The sequence below is a fragment of the Nematolebias whitei genome, chromosome 21, assembly GCF_014905685.2.
Source record: "Nematolebias whitei isolate Nwh7 chromosome 21, NemWhi1, whole genome shotgun sequence".
Taxonomy (NCBI): domain Eukaryota; kingdom Metazoa; phylum Chordata; class Actinopteri; order Cyprinodontiformes; family Rivulidae; genus Nematolebias; species Nematolebias whitei.
Window position 1 is genome coordinate 27,487,634 of NC_056518.1, and position 21,165 is coordinate 27,508,798.

At 42.3% G+C, this 21,165-nt stretch overlaps 1 protein-coding gene across 1 annotated transcript in view; it reads left to right on the forward strand.

Moving 5' to 3' along the window:
- Positions 1-485: 485 nt before the first annotated feature.
- bcl11ba (BAF chromatin remodeling complex subunit BCL11B a) overlaps positions 486-21,165 on the forward strand; it is a 44,028-nt gene continuing 23,348 nt past the window's right edge. Inside the window, exons 1-2 of the mRNA XM_037695193.1 lie at positions 486-1,222; positions 7,675-8,139. Of these exons, the coding sequence (XP_037551121.1) occupies positions 1,168-1,222; positions 7,675-8,139 (520 nt within the window). The 5' untranslated portion in view covers positions 486-1,167. The remainder of the gene's footprint in view (positions 1,223-7,674; positions 8,140-21,165) is intronic.

A 21,165-nucleotide genomic window follows, 5' to 3' on the forward strand; every position in this document is an offset into this window, starting at 1 on the left:
CGCGCAACAAAAAGGTAATTTCAAAATAATAATAATAATAATAATTAGAATTAGGATTTATTAAATAGTTTTATTTCTGACCCCACGTCAACAAGCCGGAAACGTTCAAAACGGCAATAAAAAAAAAGAAGAAGAAAACTTGCAAACGCGCACGCGCACCGTGTCCGGCAGCTAGTGGGGCGGGTGTGCACGCGCCTCAGGTCACTTCAACAGAAACAAATTCCACTCCACGAGATTTTCCGAGGCGGAGATGACTTGAGCGACTCTGACCGCTGCTGCCGCGCGCACCACATGCCCGGGTGTGAACGTGTGTGTGGTGTGTGTGTGTGTGTGTGTGTGTGTGTTTGTGTGTGTGTGTGAAAGCTACCACTAGTCGCCCCCAGTGCTCTTCAGTCTCCACTCTCCCTTCTCACCGCGCACTGAACGTCACGTCCGCACTTGAATTTGAGTTTTCTCCGCTCAGAGAGCCGCTCAGAGCCGCTCGGAGGCGCGTGCGCGTCGAAGGATGCGAGTCTCGCTGGCAGCACAAAGAGAGGAGAGGGTGACAGACCGTCCTCAGACCAGTGCTGGGCTCTGACTGGCTCTGACTACAAGAGTTAAAGTCTGAAAGGCCGGCACCGACCACTTGGCGACATCACGCGCGGCGCGGAGGAGAACGACTGGATTCCTTATTTCCCACGCGCCCACTGACGCGCAGTCACCTGGTTTCTGCAGGACCGGACGGGGTCCAGGAGTCCGGACAGTGGACACAGACTCGCACAGACTGACCACCAAGACGCGCGTCCGTCCCTCCCCCTCGCCTCCTTTTCCTCGAGCTCCTCTGAGGGATGGTGTGAAGGCAGCGGAAAGAAGAGCCGGACTCTCCCCCTCCCTCACCTCCACGAAGGGAGGCGCGCAGCCACTTTGGCACCGAGCTCCGAGCGTGCGCCCCGGCGCCCCGCGCTGCGCGACGGCCGCTTCCCGCAGAGCGCAGCAGCCCGCCGCGGACCCGCCACTTCCAGGGCCGCACTTGGGGGGGGGTGCTCAGTGGTCAGCTTGGGGTGACCGGCACATTTTAGGAGCAGCCTGTCCAGTTGGAGAGCAGCAGCAGGAGGAGAGGAGGAGAAGGAGGAGAGCCGACCCTTCCTGCGCAGCTCTCCGGGCGATGCCAGTGTAAATGCCAGGGCGATGTCCCGACGCAAGCAGGGGAACCCGCAGCACCTGTCCCAGAGAGAATTAACGCGTGAGTAACCCCGCACGAGCGCACATCTCCTTCATTCACATCCAGAGAACCAGAGTGGATTTTGATTGAAATTGTGCGTAAAATCTGACATTTTTTTGACACGGAGCAGAAAGTTTGTCCCCCGTGGGCCACTTCCCCCTCTTCTCCTAATTTATTGATAACATTAGTGAATTGATTGGAAGTTCTGATCTGATCAGTGAAGAAGCTGCTGGAGTCTCCGGAGCCTGAAGAAATGTCTGCAGCTGGAGGGGCAGCTCGGTCCCAGGCTCGGTCCGTTCCACCGGCCCGGTTCTGGTCTGAGCTCAAGTACAAACTGAGCCCAGAAAACACAAAGACACTTTTTAATCAGCCGAAAAATATTTTTTGTTTACCTAATTTCAACATATTTAATCAATTTTTCGCATTTTCCTCAAATTTTGGGTAAACAGCGACACAAATTTAGGAATAATTTAAAATTATATATACATATTTATTAATTAAAAAATCTAATAAACTCTGGTAAACTATTTTTAAATATTAATAAATAAATAAAAACTCCACATAAAGTTTTCATTAACGCCTTTTTTTTTTTTGGTGCGCCGCGTCAGTTTCAGCTTGTCCGCGCCCCTCTCGTGTTTCCCGGTGTGTTCCGTTCAGTTAGTTTGGGGGGTGGGGGGTGGGGGTGTTAAAGCTCATTTCCCCCCGGTTGTATTATTTATGAACGGTTCTGGATTATTTAAAACGCGCGCGGAGAGCCAAAAAGCAAAATCCCTCGTGGCGCGTCTGTGCTCTGTAAGTGAAGACATTTAAAACAAAATGACAAAATGTCTTTATATTTATATCTGCTTGTAAAATAACTCCAGGAATGAGTTTAATGAAGAAAAAAAAATACATTTAGAGAGTTTTCTCTTAATCTTTTGAATAAATTTTGAAGAACAAAAACCTTTTTCAACTTTAGGTCTGGGGACATTTTTGGCACTTTTTCCCTAAAAACGTTGTTTTCTTTCCTTCTTTCTTTCTCTTTCTTTCCTTCTTTCTTTCTCTTTCTTTCTCTTTCTTTCTTTCCACTCTGGCTTCAGTTTTCTGCTTTATGTCCTGACAGGAGCAGCTCCACTTTAGGACAGAAACTGTGAAGTGATGAGATGAACAGTTTAGGAGGAGGAGAGGATGAAGAGAAGCTCCTCCAGTTTTGAGGTCATTTGTGGAAGTTAGTGAGAAGCAGCAGGTTAGATGTTTGTCTCTGCAGCTCAGTGTGACCCTTCCTTCCACGCACACACACGCACATATGCGTGTGACCCCAAATTGAGCTCTGATTACCAAAAGCTGGCCCGGCAGGCCTGCGCCTCATGAAATGGGTCACACTTTGCGCTCTGCGTGACTCAAAGGTGAAAATGCGGGGAGAATGGGGTGCGGGGAAACATGGAGGCTCAGAAACAGTTTCCTGTTTGCACAAAGCTGCAGTCCACCGTGCACGTCGGACTCTGACTTGTCCGTGTCACACAAACCGTGCAGCATGTTTGTTTAACACGCACACAGATTTAAATGTCTGAATGATCCACATGACAGCGGAGAGGTTTTAAATGACACCGCACATGTGCGTGAAGTTTGGTAGTTGGAGGAGTTTGGTAAATGAGACAGTTTGGGTGCAGTTTAGGCCTCAGCTGCCACGAACCTTAACGCGTAACAGTCATGCTCGTGTTCTCCTCCAGAACCCAGAAACGGATCCGGCTGAGTGGATCGCTTGTTTCTCCTCCGCAACAGTTTGAACTCATCAGAAACAAAACAAAGTAAAACAAATGAAGGCAGTTTTTTTTCCTCTGATTTGGTGCACATTAGACAGTTGCTCCAAGAGGCTGTAAATTATAGCCGCGCGCGCAATTACGCACGGAGGCCTATGTGCAAATTGCAGTCGCCCACTTCAGATGGATGATCCGCGCGCGCTGCTGCAGCCTTGGAGGCACAGAGGAGCCTTTAGGGTGAACTTTGTCGGGTTTTCAGAAACGCACTGGTCCACTTTTTTTTTTTTTTTTGAGTTTCCCAGAACAGCAACCGATCACGTGACCATTCGGACCGAACGCACCAGTTTGTGTCCCATTTTCAACCAGCTCCGTCTCTCTGAGCGAACTGGTCTTTTAACTGTCAAGTTTTTGGTTTAATGGGATTTAAATCCGCCATGAAATGTCCATGAAGGCGCAGGAGCAGCATGCTTGAACTCAGTCCTCACACGCGCACTCGTACACGCACACTCCTGCATACCAGGCTCAGCTGAGGTTCTGTCAGTCTGCGGCTCCTTCTTCAGCACCTCCTCCTCCTCCTCCTCCTCCGGTCATTCACTCTGCTCCTGCTAGGGGGCGCGCTCAGGCTGAGAGCCCTGCAGCAGCGTGCGTACGCGTGTGTGTACAGTCCAATGTATGTTCACACACGCACACACTGATGGACTAAATGTGTGAGTGTGTTCGAGTCATTTGTGTTTTGCATTATTCAATAAATCACTCAAATTAACTCCATTTGGGTTTTTTATTGTAAAATATGAACTCTATATCAAATGTTTACTCCAGTTGTTTTCCAGATGTGCAATTCTAAAATGCAGGTCTGCATTTAAGATAAGCAAAGCACTTTTATCTACATAATTTAGTCAACAAATGTGAGCAGAAATAAAAGTCAGCTGCCTCTTTAATGGACGTCTCCATTGTTGGCCTTTTTCCCCCAGACATTTCGGCTGTTTTCAGAGGTAAACAAACAGTAGTTTGCAGCTGTTTACACACGTTAGTTTGAAGTTTTCAACACCTATTTACATGTTTACCATCAATATGAGAAATAATTCTTAATAAAGATTTTTTTTCTGGTTTTTATGGCTGATTTTTTTTTGGATTGCATTACAATAGCCAGGTGACCAGGTCCAAATCAAACCAAAACCTTTTTTTTAATCTTTGCACAAATTACTCATCTCAGTCAGATTTTAACTATCATGGAGTATTTTAAAATCACATTTCTTCATTTAAAAACACGTTTTTTTGTGTGCTAGTTTAATTTAGTTGAGCCTTATTTGTGCAACACAGGTGTTTTGCAAATTAAGCAAAACATCAGACACAGGATTGAAAGTGTAAAAAAGAATTAAAACAAGCATCAGTGTGTGAAATTAATGGATTTCAATAATAGAGGGACCTGAAAATGAACATCTGCTTCTTGTCCTGATACTTGGTCAACTTGCAGTTGTATTTTTAATATTTGTTGATTGCAGGGTCAGAAAAAGTTATTTTCAGACCTCTTTGGTTGTGACGGTTGAAAAGCAAGCAGGAAATGAGAGTGGAGCGAGTGAATCTGCGTCCTTTAGCTCATGTAGAAAACATTTAAATGAAGTATTTGTAAATCAAGTTATCTAGCTGCTCTTGTTGAAGTAAAGAAATGAAAAATAAAGTTATTGATACAAGATTTTTGACAAAGAGAAAGACCTGGAGCTTTAAGAAGTGCATCATCTGTCTGCAGGGTTGTTATGTGCAGCAGCTGGACGAGTTCAAAAAAGAAATCAATTCCCAAAAAAAGTCAAATTTCTGAAAAAAGTCACAATTTCTTTTTCTGTGTCTTTAAATTTATTTTCAATCTCGATATAGAGTTTGGATTTTTGTATCTTTGCTCAGTCCCTGCACACGGCTGACTGTTTAGTCAAACAGGAAACGCAGCTTTCAGCATTTCACCCTGTCTGAGTGATGGTTGAAACATAAAGCCAGAACACGAGTACGGCAGCCTGCTCAGGCCAAACTCCTCAAAAGAAATTTAATAGCACAGACAATCGAGGGACTTTCATTTGAGCTCTAGACATTTCCACCTTTCTAAATGTCTTTTCGTCTTCGTCGTCCCATTAGCGCTCATGGCTGACTCACACGAGCCTTTTAGGTCAATCAGGCCACAGCGTCGTTTGCTTCTTCGCTGCATAAAACTTGTTGGCGGCGTGCAGAAAACACGAGTGAAACCACCACAGAAATGTGCACTTTTCACTTTGAGCGTCTCCTCCGGCAGGTCCTGACTGGACGAAACGATACGTGGAGTCAATCCGCACGACAAACGCAGGCCCGCGTCCCTCGATGCGAAGACGACAAAATATAAACTGCGGCTTTCTGCTCTAGTTGATCACACACACAGGAAGACAGCTGCATCTTTTACATCTGTCTGTCATTTCTTATCGCATAACACGATAAGTGATGTGTCGGATCAAATTGAGCTTGTGGTGTGTGTGTGTGTGTGTGTTGGGTTTCTTCCAGGTCAGCTAACTGGCTTTATTCTCTTATGTTTATTGGCGGGGAAACACTCTGTACTGTACACGGCTGATCGTTTCAGAGGACAGATGGCCGTAGCCAGCAGGCCACAAACACAACAATACACACACACCCACACACACGTGTGTGTTTGTGTAAAGCAGACAAACATGTACACGAGCGGCGTTGTGGGCTGACGGAGCTCTGATGCTGCACACCTGCTCACTAACACTTCCTGTAGCAACCACATAATAAACCGTCGTTTTGACACCACGGTGGCTCGTTTCATGCAGACCTTCAGACGACTGAACATGGATTTTATTCTCAGGTTCAAAAGTCATGATTCGAAACCTAATTTTCTGTTTGACATCCCCGTTTAGCGCTAAGGCTCAACCTTTAAAGAGCGGATGATGGTGATGAAGAGGTGGAGGCTCTCGATGTGAATCTTCAGGTTTTCCCCGTCACCGACTGTTTCCTATTCAATTAAAACTAAACCAGTCTCATTCAAATCAATGTTTTCTGCTTAGACACTTTACACCTGACAGTTTGCAGTTGTTTAAATCCAACTCGGAAGAATTTCATTTGCTTTGTTTGTTACAGCTCTTAGCATGAGTCTAGGAAGTACATGGTGCAACACAAAAATGTGAACTAAACAAAGCTAATGACTACAAAACAGCCCAATTTGGCATTACAACAATTTAGTCATTAAGAGTTTTGGGCATTACAGACAGAAGGGGAAGCCATGGACTTCATAATGCTCCTTCTGGCAAGAAAACCAAAATCACCTCTTATCTAACAAAACAAAAACTACAACTCCTTAAGCTCTCAGTCCACAAAACAGGAGAAAAGTTAGTTGAAATAAAATGGCGGAGAACCCCTCCCAAACTTCCCATCTAAACAAAAGATCTTCAACAGAACTGTTAACAGAAGTTAAAGATCAACTCAGAGTTGCTAAAACTCTTTGCACACAGTTCAACTCAGAGTCAACCACACTACAATGCTCAGAATGTGGAAATGCTCAAGGAACAAGGGGCGTGGCGCTGCATCACTGAAGCTTTTATTCAGTCCCCTGATGAGGAGGAAGTGCTTCCAGGTGTGCAGCATGCGAGACAGCAGGCCTGTAAACAAGCAGAGGAGGAGAAAGTTGTGCTCTAGTAAGAGAACCCTTAGAAATGAATGGATGTAACAAGGTAGTTAAAATCTGCAGGACTGTGTTCTTCATCATGCGTCCGTTTAAACTCAGCTGTTCATGATGGCTGAGCTGATGGAGCCTGAAACATATTTCTGCCCTCAAACCACATTTATGAACACATTTTTAGAAAACTTTGTTGAGTTTTGCACCCAGAGACGAAACAGAGAAGATCAAGTTTTGGTCTCGTGATGCTAAATTTCTGACACGTTTAAGGCAAACATTTTGTGTTTATATTGCCTTAAACTGAAAAAACAAGCTGTAAAATCCTGTCTGCATCCTTTTCTTCTTAACAGAAACAAACACTAAATATAATTTTACCATCACCAGCTTATCAACCAATAAAACCGTTTCAGAAAAAAATGAACATAGATTCTTTGTTTTAAGTTTCTTATTTTACCATGAGCCCCAATGAAGGTCAGATTCTGCCTGGGAGCAAACTTCTGTACAACACCCGTTCACATCTGAACTGCTAATTAATTCATGTGATTTTATAATGAGCATCCAATCAGAGCAGAGACTGTAACCTGCAGAAATGTCATGATTCATTTTGTTGTGTTTCGGTCATTTTTTTCCATCTTTTCATCAGATGATAATTAAACAAAATCAACCCAGAGTGACACGTAAACACCTGATCGAGCCTCTGCAGGCAAATATGAGATCACGTTTCCATGAAATCGACTCAACACGAGACAAAACCTGAATTATAAAGTCTAAAAATACCAAAGCAGATTCATCAAAGTGTTGATAGAAGTGTAAAAATCCACCACGCTGCCGACGAACACAACACACCTGAGTTGTGAGGAGTAAACCTGTTGCAGATAACTTTCTGCATTTTAGCTTCTGTGTTTGAAGAAGTCTGACCTGCTGTTCTGTAAGTTGGACAAACTGATGCAGCTTCTACTAATGAGACGTTCCTGTGAGGTGAATCAGGGGGTTCTGAGTATTTACCTGAAGACAAACCGTTCAGGTTCAAAATCTTGTGGAAACTTCTGAAACTAACTCCTGTCTTCTGCTCGTCTTGTCTTCAGCGGAAGCCGAGCACCCAGATGGCGCTCTGCTTTCTGACACGCCGTCCCTCCACACCCTGGGCCTGCACCCCCACCCTCTGGACCCCAGCTTGGCCCACACGCTGCCCCCCGGCCTTCACACCGACCACGACCTGCTGACCTGCGGCCAGTGCCAGATGACCTTCCCGCTGGGCGACATCCTCCTCTTCATCGAGCACAAGAAGAAGCAGTGTCAAACGCCGCTGCTGCCCAACGGCTGCTACGACAAGGTGCACGAGCGAAGAGGAGGAGGAGGAGGGGGTCTGCAGAGCCTTCATCACTACGCCCAGCGGGGGGAGCTCAGGAAAGTGGTGGAGCCGGTGGAGATCGGCATCCAGGTGACACCAGAGGAGGAGGAGGTGGTGGGAAGAAGAGGTGAAGGAGGTGAGAGGGGGGAGAAGACGCTCGCCAAAGGAATTTGCCCCAAGCAGGAAAACACACCAGCAGGTAGGCCAGACCAACACACTGCCTCGCTCTTGGAAAGTTTACCTAAAAATAAAAAAAAATAATGAGAAAATATTAAAATGAATGAGAAAATATTAATATTAAACATGTGCAGAGTGATGCTCTGATAACTTCTGCTAGCTATTGCTGTTTTTGAAGCTTTTATTTGAATCATATTTGAGTTTTTGTGCAACATTTTTAGATAATTACGCATGCGAGCAGAAATATTAATTCATAGATAGTTTCTATTTTTTACGATTCAGTCCTTAAAAAAAAAAAATAAACGAAAGAAAACTTTAATTTGCTCTGATCGCTCAGGTCCTGAGGTCGTACCGCTCATGTCAGCTCTGATTTCATTCTGTGGCATTAAAAAAGACGCAGCTTTGAACCCAGCTTCCAAATAAGTTTCTGAGAACAAGACAAGTCATCACTGTTGTTTAATAGTTTTTATAATAAAAACGTTAAAACGAACTTGATGGAGCAGAAAAAGGTTCAAATGAAGAAGACCTGCAGAGCTCTGGAACATGAGTTCAGACGTGACGCCTGTGTCTGGACACTTTAAACACATATCAGGTCTCTCTTGTCAATGAGTTCTCGAGGCTCAGTAGGATTAACCCGTTTAAATAAAGGTTGAATGAATATTGACCCTCAGCTGAACACGTGACGTGGTTTGATTGACAGATTTGATGACATGTTGAAGACAACGAGGTCTGACCACATTAACTCACACGTTAATGCTTCAGTGGAGCAACACGTCACACTCGGCTGTGGCTGTTGGAGATCAGCTGCTAACTCAAAATGATGAGAAAATACACACATTTTCTGCTGCAGTCACTGATTTTTGTGTTTTCAAACAAACGGTGAGCAGTGTGGCCTTGTTTTGCATGGAGTTCTATTTTTATTATTATTTTTTAATTAAGTCATGGCTAATATTTATGTGCACTACTTACAGAACTACATTCTAGGCCAAGCAGGTGCAAGTGTATCTATAGATTGTTGGTGAAGACTCTCAGTCGTCCAGGTCTTGATCAATCCAAAAAAAAGTAAAAAAAAAAAGTAAAAAAAAAATACAAAACAAAAGGACTTCTGTTCTGAAAAGATTACAAAACAACTGGACTTCAGAAGTGACCAGGGGTCTGCAAGCTACGGCTCTGGAGCCACATGCGGCTCCTTGGCCCCTCTGCAGCGGCTCTTTCAAGCTTTGACCAAAACTGAAATAAAACAAAATTTTATTGGTCGTTACAACTAAAAGAGCTAACTTTAGCAGTTTTCCTGTAATTTATTTTGGTAATATGTGAATAAAGTAGTCCCTTGTTTATCACGGGGGTTCCGTTCCCAGCCACTCCGCCATAAGTGAAAAACTGCAAAGTAAGAATAATAGTACAAGTAGTAGTAGTTTATTTTAGTATTTGTATATTAATGCAGTTTAAACCCTTCTCACACTCTTGACATATTCTAAACAGTTTCTAAACTATAAACTCTCTAAAAGAGCACAGAATGTCATGATCTCAGCTCTCCGCCACTTGTCCCTCTCGGCCACGCCCACTTCTCCAATGCAATCACTGGCAGGTGGCAGAGAGTTGAGATCACGACACGCTGCAGGAAGGAGCTTCTCCCTGCACCTGTGGGCTGCACAAAGGTGCAGCAGGTGCTAAATAATTTTAAAATAATTTGTTTTACATAAAACAATTCATGCCAATCGTGCGGCTCATCCATCATTCAGACAGTTGTGTGTCATGTCCAATCTTACTATGAAAAACCCTGAACGAGCATGTCCGCGAAAGTCGAACCGCAAAGTATCGAGAGAGTACTAGAAACATTACCAGGAGTAAAATATACTTTGTACTTACTTTCACTTTGCGCTTTATTTCTTCAACATTGGATACTTAATTTTTCTACAATAAAAAAAAATCACACAGGCCTGCAGTTTATCGTTTTAGTTTTTAGAAATTGGGCAAAAACTACATTATTTTTTGTTCTGTACAAGAATCTTGTCTTTTATTTTGTTTTAAAATGTAAAAATATCAATAAACGTTAAAAATCATTAGATATTTTTAGTTTTATAATGTCACCCCTACTGGCCAGAAAAGCCCCCTCCAACAAACTTAAAGTGGCCCATGGGCCACCAGTTGATAATGACAATTGCAGAAGGTATTGCAGCTCTGGACACGTTTAATGTAGTGAACAAAGGGGCAGAAATCTTTTGATCGTAACGATTGCAGACCCCTGAAATAGATGTTCAGGTGTTTATTTTTATTTGTTATTTTTCTATTTTTTTGGGACTAAAGACGGTTTCGAGACATTCATGACAAATTAAGATGAGCTCAGAACGCCCACAAAGACTCTGTGACTGTTTCAAGAGAAAATCTGTTGAAAAACTAATTAAAGTGCATCAACAATGCGCACCTCTGCAGCTCAAGAAAGGAAATTAAGAACTCTAAAAATGAACGCAGTTCACCAACTGGTCACCATCTTAGGGAGCTATCACCTTAAGAGATGAGAAGGACGGTGGAAAGGGAGGAGTGGGACGAGCACCACGGAGCTCTAAACCCCCTCAAGGACTCGGCTGTTTGAAACAAACTGTGACAGAGAGTCTCACCCTGGTTCTTGTGGAGAAATCCGGCCTAAGCCATCTGCTTAAAAAGGTGAAAAGCTCATTAAAATTCAAATAAGCAAAGCCAGGACAGAAAACACAGCGAGAAGGAAGACGACACAAACGGGGATTAAAAAGAGGCAAGTTTCTCCTCGTTCACAGGGGGTAAAGCTGTGCTTTTACTTATCTCTAAACCCAGTCCACATGAAGACACAAAGACGAGAGAGGCTGAATATTTCCAGAACTCTGGATTCTTACAGGTCAAAGAAACCTGCAGCTCTCAGAACTGAAATCACTCACAAATACGCAATTAATTAAACTGTTCTAAAGATCAAAACTGGTCAAAAAGACATTTAGATATAGGATCAGCCCTTTGCAGTGGTATAGACCTTGTTTATAGAGAAAGGCAGTCCCCCAACCCCACCCATTTTTTTTCAACATATTCTTGTAAATATGCCACCATTTCTAGAAAAGTTTTCATCCACATGAAAATGACCCAAAACGCTATAATTATGCCAGGCTTGTGTGGGGAGCTGTAATGTCACCACCAAAACAGGAAACAAGACGTGGAGCGTAAAGCTTACACATTGGGTGCCAAATCAAAACATGAAGAAGAGGAAGGCCTCAGGGTGTAAGTTAGACTGGAGGTGGGCTATGACATCATGGTTTATACAAACACATCGGTGGCATTTTGAGACGTTTTCTCTGGAACCCATTCTAAAAAAAATAAAAGTAAATCCAACCCAGTGTGAACGGCTCCTCAGCCTCGAATGTTGACACACTCTTTCATCTATTAAACTTCAGTTAATGCTCTCGTCCAGTGGAAGACATGATCTGATTAGACCTAAACTGATGTAAAGAGTGAATTAGAAAAGTTTGGCTCTGTTTAAGACCGTCATCAATGGAGTTCTAAGTAAACTGTTCTGTTTGCGGAAGTGATGATTGATTGATGTTTTTAAAGAATCAGCTGAAGAAACTTGCAGATGCAAACATCATCACATCAAGACGGAGATGCGTTTTTGGAAAACTAAAGCATAGAAGGAAAGACCGGATGAAAACGGATCAATTTTCTCTGTAGCTTTTGATAATTTTAAACATCAAGTAACGTTTCAGGATATCTTTGCTACAATAAGCAGGTTGTATTCTTTAGAACATAAATGTTCAGGTTTCTGGTTCTAGTAGTCTTATGTTCTTTTTTCATTTCTACTTAAATTTTTATTTAATTTATACCTTTATTTCACCAGGAACAAAATCCATTGAGATTAATAATCTCTTTTACAAGGACGTCCTGGGGCAAGGTGCAAGGTGCAAAGAAGCCATTACAAATACAGTAACAGTCTTAATAACATTAACAATAATATTGAAATATTTACAACGAAACATCCGGTAATAAGACATGAAATACAATGCAAGTTAAAAAAAAAAAAAATCACAATTTAAGACACATAAATATTACACATGCAAGATGGGACTAAAACCTCTGACAATTTTTGTTTAAAACTAGAGAAAGGAATAAAAGATTCCAACCTCAACTTAAGCTGCAGATCATCCCCAACACATGGGCCCAAATAGGACAAACTCATCTTTTCTGACTCTGTGCGCACAAAGGGTACCTTAAACCATAGCCAGGTACCATATTTTTCACACCATTTAAGTCGCTCTTTGTTCATAGGTTGGCCAGTCCTGCGACGTATATTCCGAAGCGACTTATTTACGTTTTGTTCCCTATTCAAGTTGCAATTTTTGACTGAATGTTAAATGTTCATTCATACTGACGTATATCAAAGAGTGAACATTAGCATTTGCAGCCGCAAGAGGGCCCTCTAGGTTTTGACAACTATATATTGAGGATCCCCCCCATCACAGGGGACCTTCCTCCTGAGTCTGGTTGACTCCCGCTGGGCACGTTTCCTCCATGGCGGTGCGCTGCGACTGGCTCTGGGTCGGCCTGGAAGGGTCTGGAGACGAAGGTGGCTTGCGGCTCCGGTCGCGAACTCTACAGCATCCCCCCACCTGCACCTTGCTTCTTCCCTGGGCTGCGGACAACGTGCCTAACTACACCCTTCCCACTCCGGCGGCGGAGGGGGCAGAGCCCCCTCGTCCCTGGCATGGCTGCCGACCGGTGTAAACAAATAATTGTTTTTAGGTTTTAATCTTGTTAAATTTCGAAGAACTGCAACAGCAAGTCCTCCCATGCGCACTCCCGTGGCTGCCAATCAATTTTTGGCACGACATCGGCCCACATTTTCCGGGCGCAAGGGGTCAGCGGCGACGCATAATAAATGCGACTTATACTCTGAAGCAACTTATATATGTGTTTTTTTCCTCTTCGTGAGACATTTTTTGACTGATGCGACTTATATTCCGGAGTGACGTATAGTCCGGAAAATACGGTACTTGCCCTGAGAATGTATTGTGTAGTGAAATGAACTTGGAGTAGATAAATTATGGTAATTTTCCTAAAATGACTTTGTAGATGATAATATACTAACACTTCATCCTTCGAAAATTGAGTGAAGTAAGTCCATCAAGGGTATACAAAGTACGATGCTAAATCATAAAGGATGAAGCTGTTATACTCGTTATATTATTATATGCATATAAATTATGTAAATAATCTGTTTAATTTGCCTTAGAACTTTCCGACTTCTCATCGTGAAAACAGTGCGTCAAATTAATTCTCACACTTCTTTAAAAACTTTGAGAATGCTGCAGCAGGTATCTGTTTCCTTGTTTAACGTGCCAAAAAGAACCCATCAGAACGCGACAGTCTGTGGTCTGGTTCTGGCTGTAAACACTGTTTTGGACCTGAACCTAATCAATAATTGATCAGACTAACAGAGTTCTGCTGCTGTGGACCGAGCAAAAAAAGCTGTGGTTTGATTCTCTCCTCTGAGCTCCAGGATGCTAAAAGGCTGCAGCTCAGTCGTGCGCTAATCGACCGCTCGTGTCATTAAGTTTTTCTTATTTATGTGCATAAATCTTCACGCCCCTCCCCTCGGTTCAAACGCTTGCAGTGCATCAAACTGCAAGCCTCCAGTGAAATCAACCCCACAGCATTGGAAGGCTTGAAATTGTAATTGAACAATATTTCTTTATAACAGAAAGCGTAATAATTTTCGTATTAAAAGCGAAAACATTAGTGGCTCAATTGGACGTGCACCGCGGCAGCTGTAAACTATACTGCTCCAATAACATTTTATGTTTGATAATTACCCTCGGTATTTTACAATTTCCACATGATATATACATCCAAGCAGCACCTTATTAACATGGAGGGGGGGAACAGAGAGGTTTATTCATCAGAACAGAGTTTAATTTGCAGAAAACACACTCAGCCTCGCTAACCGTGCTGCAGGAGGCTTTTTGAGTTTTCTTCAGCAGATATTTACACCTTTCATTACAGTAGTCCCTCGTTGATTGTGGGGGTTACATTCCATACTCCCGTGCAATATGTGAGAAACCACCAAGTAGCAACATATATTTATATTTTATTTAACACTTAAGTTAATTTGACATAGATTTCTGAGTTGAAACAACATACCAAAACAGTTCAGTCAACTAATAAATTTAAACCAACTAAACTTATAGTTTATTTATCAAGATAACTTGATTATTATTCACTCAACCTAAAAATTTAAGTTGAGTGAGTAATTCCTTAAAATTCTAATGCTTTAGAAACCCGTACTCACCAGCCTTGGTCCGGTTCTGATCGGCTCTTTGCAGCTGTTGAGCACCAAGACACTTTTAGAGAGAGCCGGACCTTTGGATAGCCGGCACAAAACCTCGCAGTGGCCCTGATCGAGTCCAAATCGGGATGAAAAAAGTCCCGGTGAGCTCCAAAGAAAAACACCGGACCTCCAAGCAACGCCTCCCCGCTCAAGAGGCTCCCTGGGCCCGCAAGCAGCGCTCAGATTGTCCGATGAGACTGGAAGTCCGGTTCTTGTCCAATTCCCGATTGATTCCGTTTGGTAAAGATGCATTGGGGCCCCAAAAATGCGACCCAACCAGGCCCCAGCTTGTAGCCTTCTTTTCCGAACCCCACCCGTCCCAACAAATTAACAGTATTTACAGGGCCGAACCCAACATTTTTAATTAAGCTTTGACTGCTTATCTAGTTATGAACGGTCGGTGGACGTGTGCAGCTGAGTAAAGAGGGCAGAAGATCTGAGCTGAGGGGGTGTTTGTCCTTTCATGACCATCAAAGGGCAATAAATCCCTGCTTGTGCCTGCATTCTGCATTATTCAGACACGGACCCTGCTCTGACATGTCGGATATTTTGGGATCTCACCTGTTTGGTTCGGCGGACGCGCCGCTGAATGCAGCGGCTGAATGAACGTCCATTTGGGCGATGGATCACTGGCAGTAGTCCATCTGAAGCTTAACTGAACTTTTTACCTCTTTCAGGCCGATCAGCGCCCGGTCAAATTGCCGTGTGCGGCTGGTGATTGTATGGCAAGCCATGTTGATGTATAATTGGAGTATCAGCCGTGCACGTCCACTATTAGATGTTCAACAACCTGTTAAAATACACCAAAATGCAGGAAGTCACATCTACTTCATTCAAAATTGTCTGGAGGAGGACACCCAGACCCCTCCCCCTTCCACTTTAAAAGCATAAAAAATTGTATTAATCCTATTAAAGAACAGATCTGAAGTATTTATGTTACACACATATTTCCATTGCAATAAAGAAACAAACTGAAGAAAATTATTTAATAAACACGAGGGGGTCCCTGAACCCAAAAAGTTTGAGAACTCCTGATTTATAGAATAAAACAGGATCCTTTTGTCATATTGCTGTACCAGTAAAAAGTTCCAAACATGTCAGAATAAATTAAATAAAATCACACAACTGTAATTATACAACTACATTTGTACATAAAAGGATAATATGTGTTAAAAAAATCTGCATAATAAAAAAACAAAAGGACAGTTTAGTATTTATCGCAGTGACGTTTGATGTTGTAAAGAGTGACTGGAGGCAAGTTTGAAATGAACATGTGAACATTTCTCATTATGGGTTTATGTGATCATCAACAATGGGGCAACTTTTGAATGAGAAGTTTGAACGCATCATTTTAAAGGTTTAATGAGTGAGAAAAGCTCTAAACTAACCACCAGCATCGTTAAAAAACTAAAAGAAGAAAAGATCATTTGATTCTGCAGCATTTTCCCAAAGTTATCCCTCCCCAAACCTTCAGAGGTCAACATGTTGACTGAAGGAGGTTTAGACTCTGCATATATGAACATGCAACCATCACCTGCAGGTAAATGTTTGTCAGGTGAGCTCTGACGGAGTGGATTAAAGCAAGAGAAAGAAGCCTGTCAGTTTTACTTTAACACTCACACTTATCGGCGCTGAGTGTTTACCAGCACCTGCCGCGGCGCTGTGCGGCCCTCAAAGCCTCGTCAGCCGAGCTTTAATTCAGACATTTAGCTGCGTCCAGTCAGAGGGAGGAAGAACCCGTCGAGCACTGAGAAGCTCTGACACGCTCAGATATGACTGCACCGTTTTAATCTGACAGGGACGTGTGACAGGTTGTGTGTCTTTTCGCTCCCCCCCCCCCCCCCCCCTCAGATGACTATTCTTCTGCTCACTGCTTGTTTTACCTACTGGGGGCTCGAGCAGCTGATAGTCAGACAGGAAAATATAAAAACACACCTTTTATTCCAGTGTGTGGTTTTAGCACTGATAAAATAAGACTATTTAAAGCGGCACACACACTTCTTATAAAATCATAGCAACGTACTGTCCAGGAAATATTTATGGTATGTTTATTTATTTTTCAAAATAAAATGCAAAAATAATTTACAAAAAGCTGCAGCCCCGTGTGTGTGTCTGAAATAACAGCCTGTACTTTAGAGGCATTATAGCGCCCGCTGCTCTTGGTTTGTGTGTGTGTGTTGCGTTGTTTCAATAAAGCTGGGAAGCCTCTCGGATGGAGCGACAGCCTTTTTGAAGTGGTAATTACTCTAGTTTGTATTGCTGCTATGACTCTCGTCCTCTGTGTGCATGTGCGTGTGTGTTGTTGGCCAGTTTGTGTATTTATCTGCACGCATGTGTGCATCTCTTCAGCCCTGATGCATTTTTAATGGGTCTGAACGAGTGCGTGCACACACACACACACACACACACACACACAAACACACACACCAGGAGGTGAAAACACGTTTTGTTTCAGTTTATCTCATCTTAAAAACAGTTTCCTGTTTACTGAGAAAACATTTAATAAAATTGTAGTTAAATAAAAACATTGTGCATAAATCACAAAAACAATATCAATGTTAGTAAAAAAGAACATCTTTCTGCTGCCACCTATCTTTGGGAATTAATAATTTTAGATAATTTGAGCATATATGAGATTATTTTAATTCAGAATACACTACATTCTGTTGTGTTTGGACTCCTCAAACAAACAGAAAAAACAAGTTATTTTCCAAAATGCAATTTACTTTAGAAGTTACAAACCAAACGCTGGTCTTTTCATAACCAGTTAGCATTAGTGGCCAATTATTATTGTTATTGTTATTGTTATTATTATTATTATTAAAAGGAAGATAATAAACTGCTGAATTAAACTCAAGGGTTTATCACCAAACTTAATATTTTTATTTTTTCTCAGGAGTTAATTATTTGCTCCAGCATTTATTGGGAAAATAAAAAACAAATTGTATAAATGTTATTATTTTAGAAATGTCATATAACAGTTTAAACAACTGACCAAGCTATGAACAAACCATCATGTGTAAGTTGAGGATTTAATTCCATTTTGAAAAAAATAAAATTATAGACTTGCTAATATATACCAATAATAATATAATTTTCTAAATTATTGAATTTGTTGCAGAGATCTATTTTCCCCATGCTAATGGTTTAAAGTGCTAGCTTAGTATGTTAGCGCTATTTATGTGTTGGGAACCACCCTCAGCTACTACCACACCAAATTTTACTTCAATATCTGTAATAAATGACTGAGTTATGCCATTTTTTGTGTTTATTAAGGTTCAATAATTGTGGCGACCATCTTTGAGTTAGATTAACCTCAAAACAGTTATTTAGTTGTAGCTTTCCCATGATTCAATGGGATGAAAGGAATCAATCATGGGATCAATTCCATGTGATCATGTTGATCCCATGATTACTTTCACAGAGCTTCATTAAAATCCATGAGATATTTTGCTAACAGACAAATGCACACACAGACAAGAACGTGATCACCTACTTTCTATGGCTCCAAAAAGTAGCTTTTTAAGCTATTTATTGGGAAATTAACTGTAGCTGACAATTTTCTCTGAAACTGAAAAGATGAAATCTCAGATAAAATGAGCTACATTGGTCCACTAACTTTTAACTTTTAACACCTAATAAAATGTTCACTAACTATCATTACAAAGCTCATTTTTCTTCATAGATGCTGTGACGATGATGCAGCTTGTTGACGATGGTGTTGTTAAAGCCAAACAGTGGTAATATGAGGGAAATAAATGGAAGCTTTAATACAAGATCTAAAATCTGATTAACAGAACAACAGCTTTGAATGTTATCATCCCATTAAATGGTTGTTATTAGTTGTTATCATGCCCATAGGTTGTGTTCAGATTGTCCCTCCTGTACCTCCCAGTAGGTTTAAAGGTATGTTCTTATCGCTGATAAAATGCAGCTTCTCACACGTCTAAAACCGGAAGCTTTTTTTGTTAGCTTTATTTAACCCTTTTCCTAAACCTAACCTGAGCACTGACCCTAAACTTAACCCCTTGACCTTTAACCTAACCTCTGACCCTATTATTGCAATAAGAACGTGCCTTTAAACCTACTAGGAGGTTCAGGAGGGACAGTTTGAACAACCCATTGGGATGATAACAACTAATAATGGTCATTGATGTGACCTTGAATGTTGGCTTTTGGTCCTCTCATTTTTATTTTTATTTTTAATCAGTGAGTAGTTTGGTTTAAAATAGTAAAAATGTATGTTTAGGAGCTGGTTGTGACAGTGATACCCTGCAAAGCAGCAGCCATCTCACTCAAAGCAGAACTCTGATCAGTCAGGATGGAATCGACCATTACTTCCAGTTGATCTCAGGATTTATTCTCATATTTCTGTTTCATCTTGGCTTCAGATCAGAGAAGTCTTTAGGTTTAATCAGCTCAACCCCACTTCATCCCTCCACCCTTCCTTCATGGATATTGTTAGATTTTTTTTGTAGGAAATTCATCACAATGATGCTCAAATGTTTGCTCTCCTAACATCAGCCCGCAGATGTTGAACCAACCCATGAGGCTCTAAAACATCTCCTCTTCCCTCCGTTTCCTTAGTAAGTCGAACATTCTGGACACAAACCAGCCGCCCAGTTCCAAACAAGACACACGAGAGCAGAGAACGACGGTGAATGAACCGAACAGAAGCAAACACAGACTGGAGGAGACAGACTTCATCATTAATGGAGCATCTCATCTCGTGTGCTTCTTTGCATTTTCAAAACCCCTTTTTGCCATTTTCGCCCTGTCCCCCCTCTCTGCCACGTTAATCACTTTGCATGCACTCATTTAAATATTAAAATTTTCTTTAATCATCAAAGCCAGCGAGCATCATGCATATTCATATCGTCCCCCCCCCCCACGTCGCCTCCCCACCCCACAAATGCCTCCATCCCTGCATCTCAGGTTCATTACTCTGCTGCACAGCCATTAGCTACTTTCCTAATCACACAGTTTACACACACACGGACCAGCCCATGTATGCACGGACCCACACACACACACACAGAGCTAGCCAGCAGCACTAGCCAGTGCTAATCCGCTAACTAGACTAAAACACACAGGCATCCCTCCAGTCTGAACTGAGTGAGCAGACTTGTCATCCATCTCGATGGCTGGAGCTGCGAGTATTTGTCAAGAGGCTCGACGAAGCCCTCATTTGCATAATGACTTTGTAGTTCTGCATTAATAAAATTTGCATATGAAGCCGTGTTAATTACTCCTGATCAGCCTTTTTTGCATTCATGCATGGTAATTTTTGGCGACTTGCAAAATTGATGTCCCGGCATCAGTGATGAGATTGGTGGAGGAGGAGTGTGCACGATGAAGACGAGTGGGGATGATGAAGGTGAGGCATGGGGTGGGGGGTGGGGGGGTGGGGGGGTTGTGGCTTTATCAAAGATGGCAGATTGGTGTGGTTTGTTTTTCCAGGCGGCGACTCCGTTTCTGCTCATAACTTTTACGAAATGTTTATTTGTCGAGAACGAAGAGAAAAGCTTTTCAGTAAAACCCCCATCCTAATTTTATCATACGACACGCGCACGCACACATGCACGCACGCAGAGTCAGAGGCTGGCTGGCAGCCATTTGTGAATCCATTGTTTACTCTCAGTTCTTCGTTTCAAACAGCAGACTTCTCAAACGACGGAACACATTCGCAGCTTTTTGTGAAAATGTTTCGCGTCTGATACGAATCTGATCTTCTTCAATTCATCTCCCAAAATGAAACGAGCAGCTTCCTTTCAGCTCTTGTGATGCAACACCAGTATTAGTCGCATACTTTATTAATTTACCAGCTTTAAATTTACCCACGTTTTTATGTCATTTGAAACCTGTTCAATTTTTTTTTAAATGCATTTTCTAAAACAGTTAAAGTGAATAGATTGAAGGACAACCTTGTCTGATGTTAGCTCCCTGTAGTTTCTGTATCGTTGCTCTGGAGTTCAGTCATTTGTGTGATTTTATGCTTCATTTAGTTTTTTTAGCATTGAAGAATGAACGCAGAAAGGGTTTGATTTTGAATCAATTTTTAGAGTCGTAGCCTCACTGTAAAAATGTTGCAGGTTCGCCTCCGGGCTGGGGGTTCTGGGTGGAGCTTGCATGCTCTCTCCGTGCACGCGTGGGTACTTTGATTTCCTCCCACGTGTGAGGATTAGTGTGTGTTGCTTGTCACCTCTTGTGTCTTTCTGGCTCCAACACACCTGCCCTCTACCCTAACCACCCCAGGTGTCGTTCATCGTCAATCCCGGGTGTTCCTATTTATTCGGTGTCTCATTGTCCGTGGATGTCCTGTTCTCCCCCCAAGTCACCTCATTATTTAAGTTTTGCTGCCACGTTAGACATTGTGTTGTTTAAATACATATTATTACTGTATTCCTGAGTCTTTCGACTCCTGCCTGCATTTGGGTTCAAACTATGACAGATCATGACGGCACAGACCAAAACATTAATGTAGGTTAATTGGCGACTCTAAAATTGTCACTAGGTGTGGGTGAGTGTCAACAGGTGTGTTTCTAGTTTGTCTCTGTGTGCAGTCACTCTGTCCAGGGTGTCCCACACCTCTCTCACAAGAACCGCTGGAGATATGCACCAGTTCCTGCGTGACCTGGAAAGGAAGCGGACAAAGATGATGGATGGATGGATGGATGGATGGATGGATGGATGAATGGATGGATG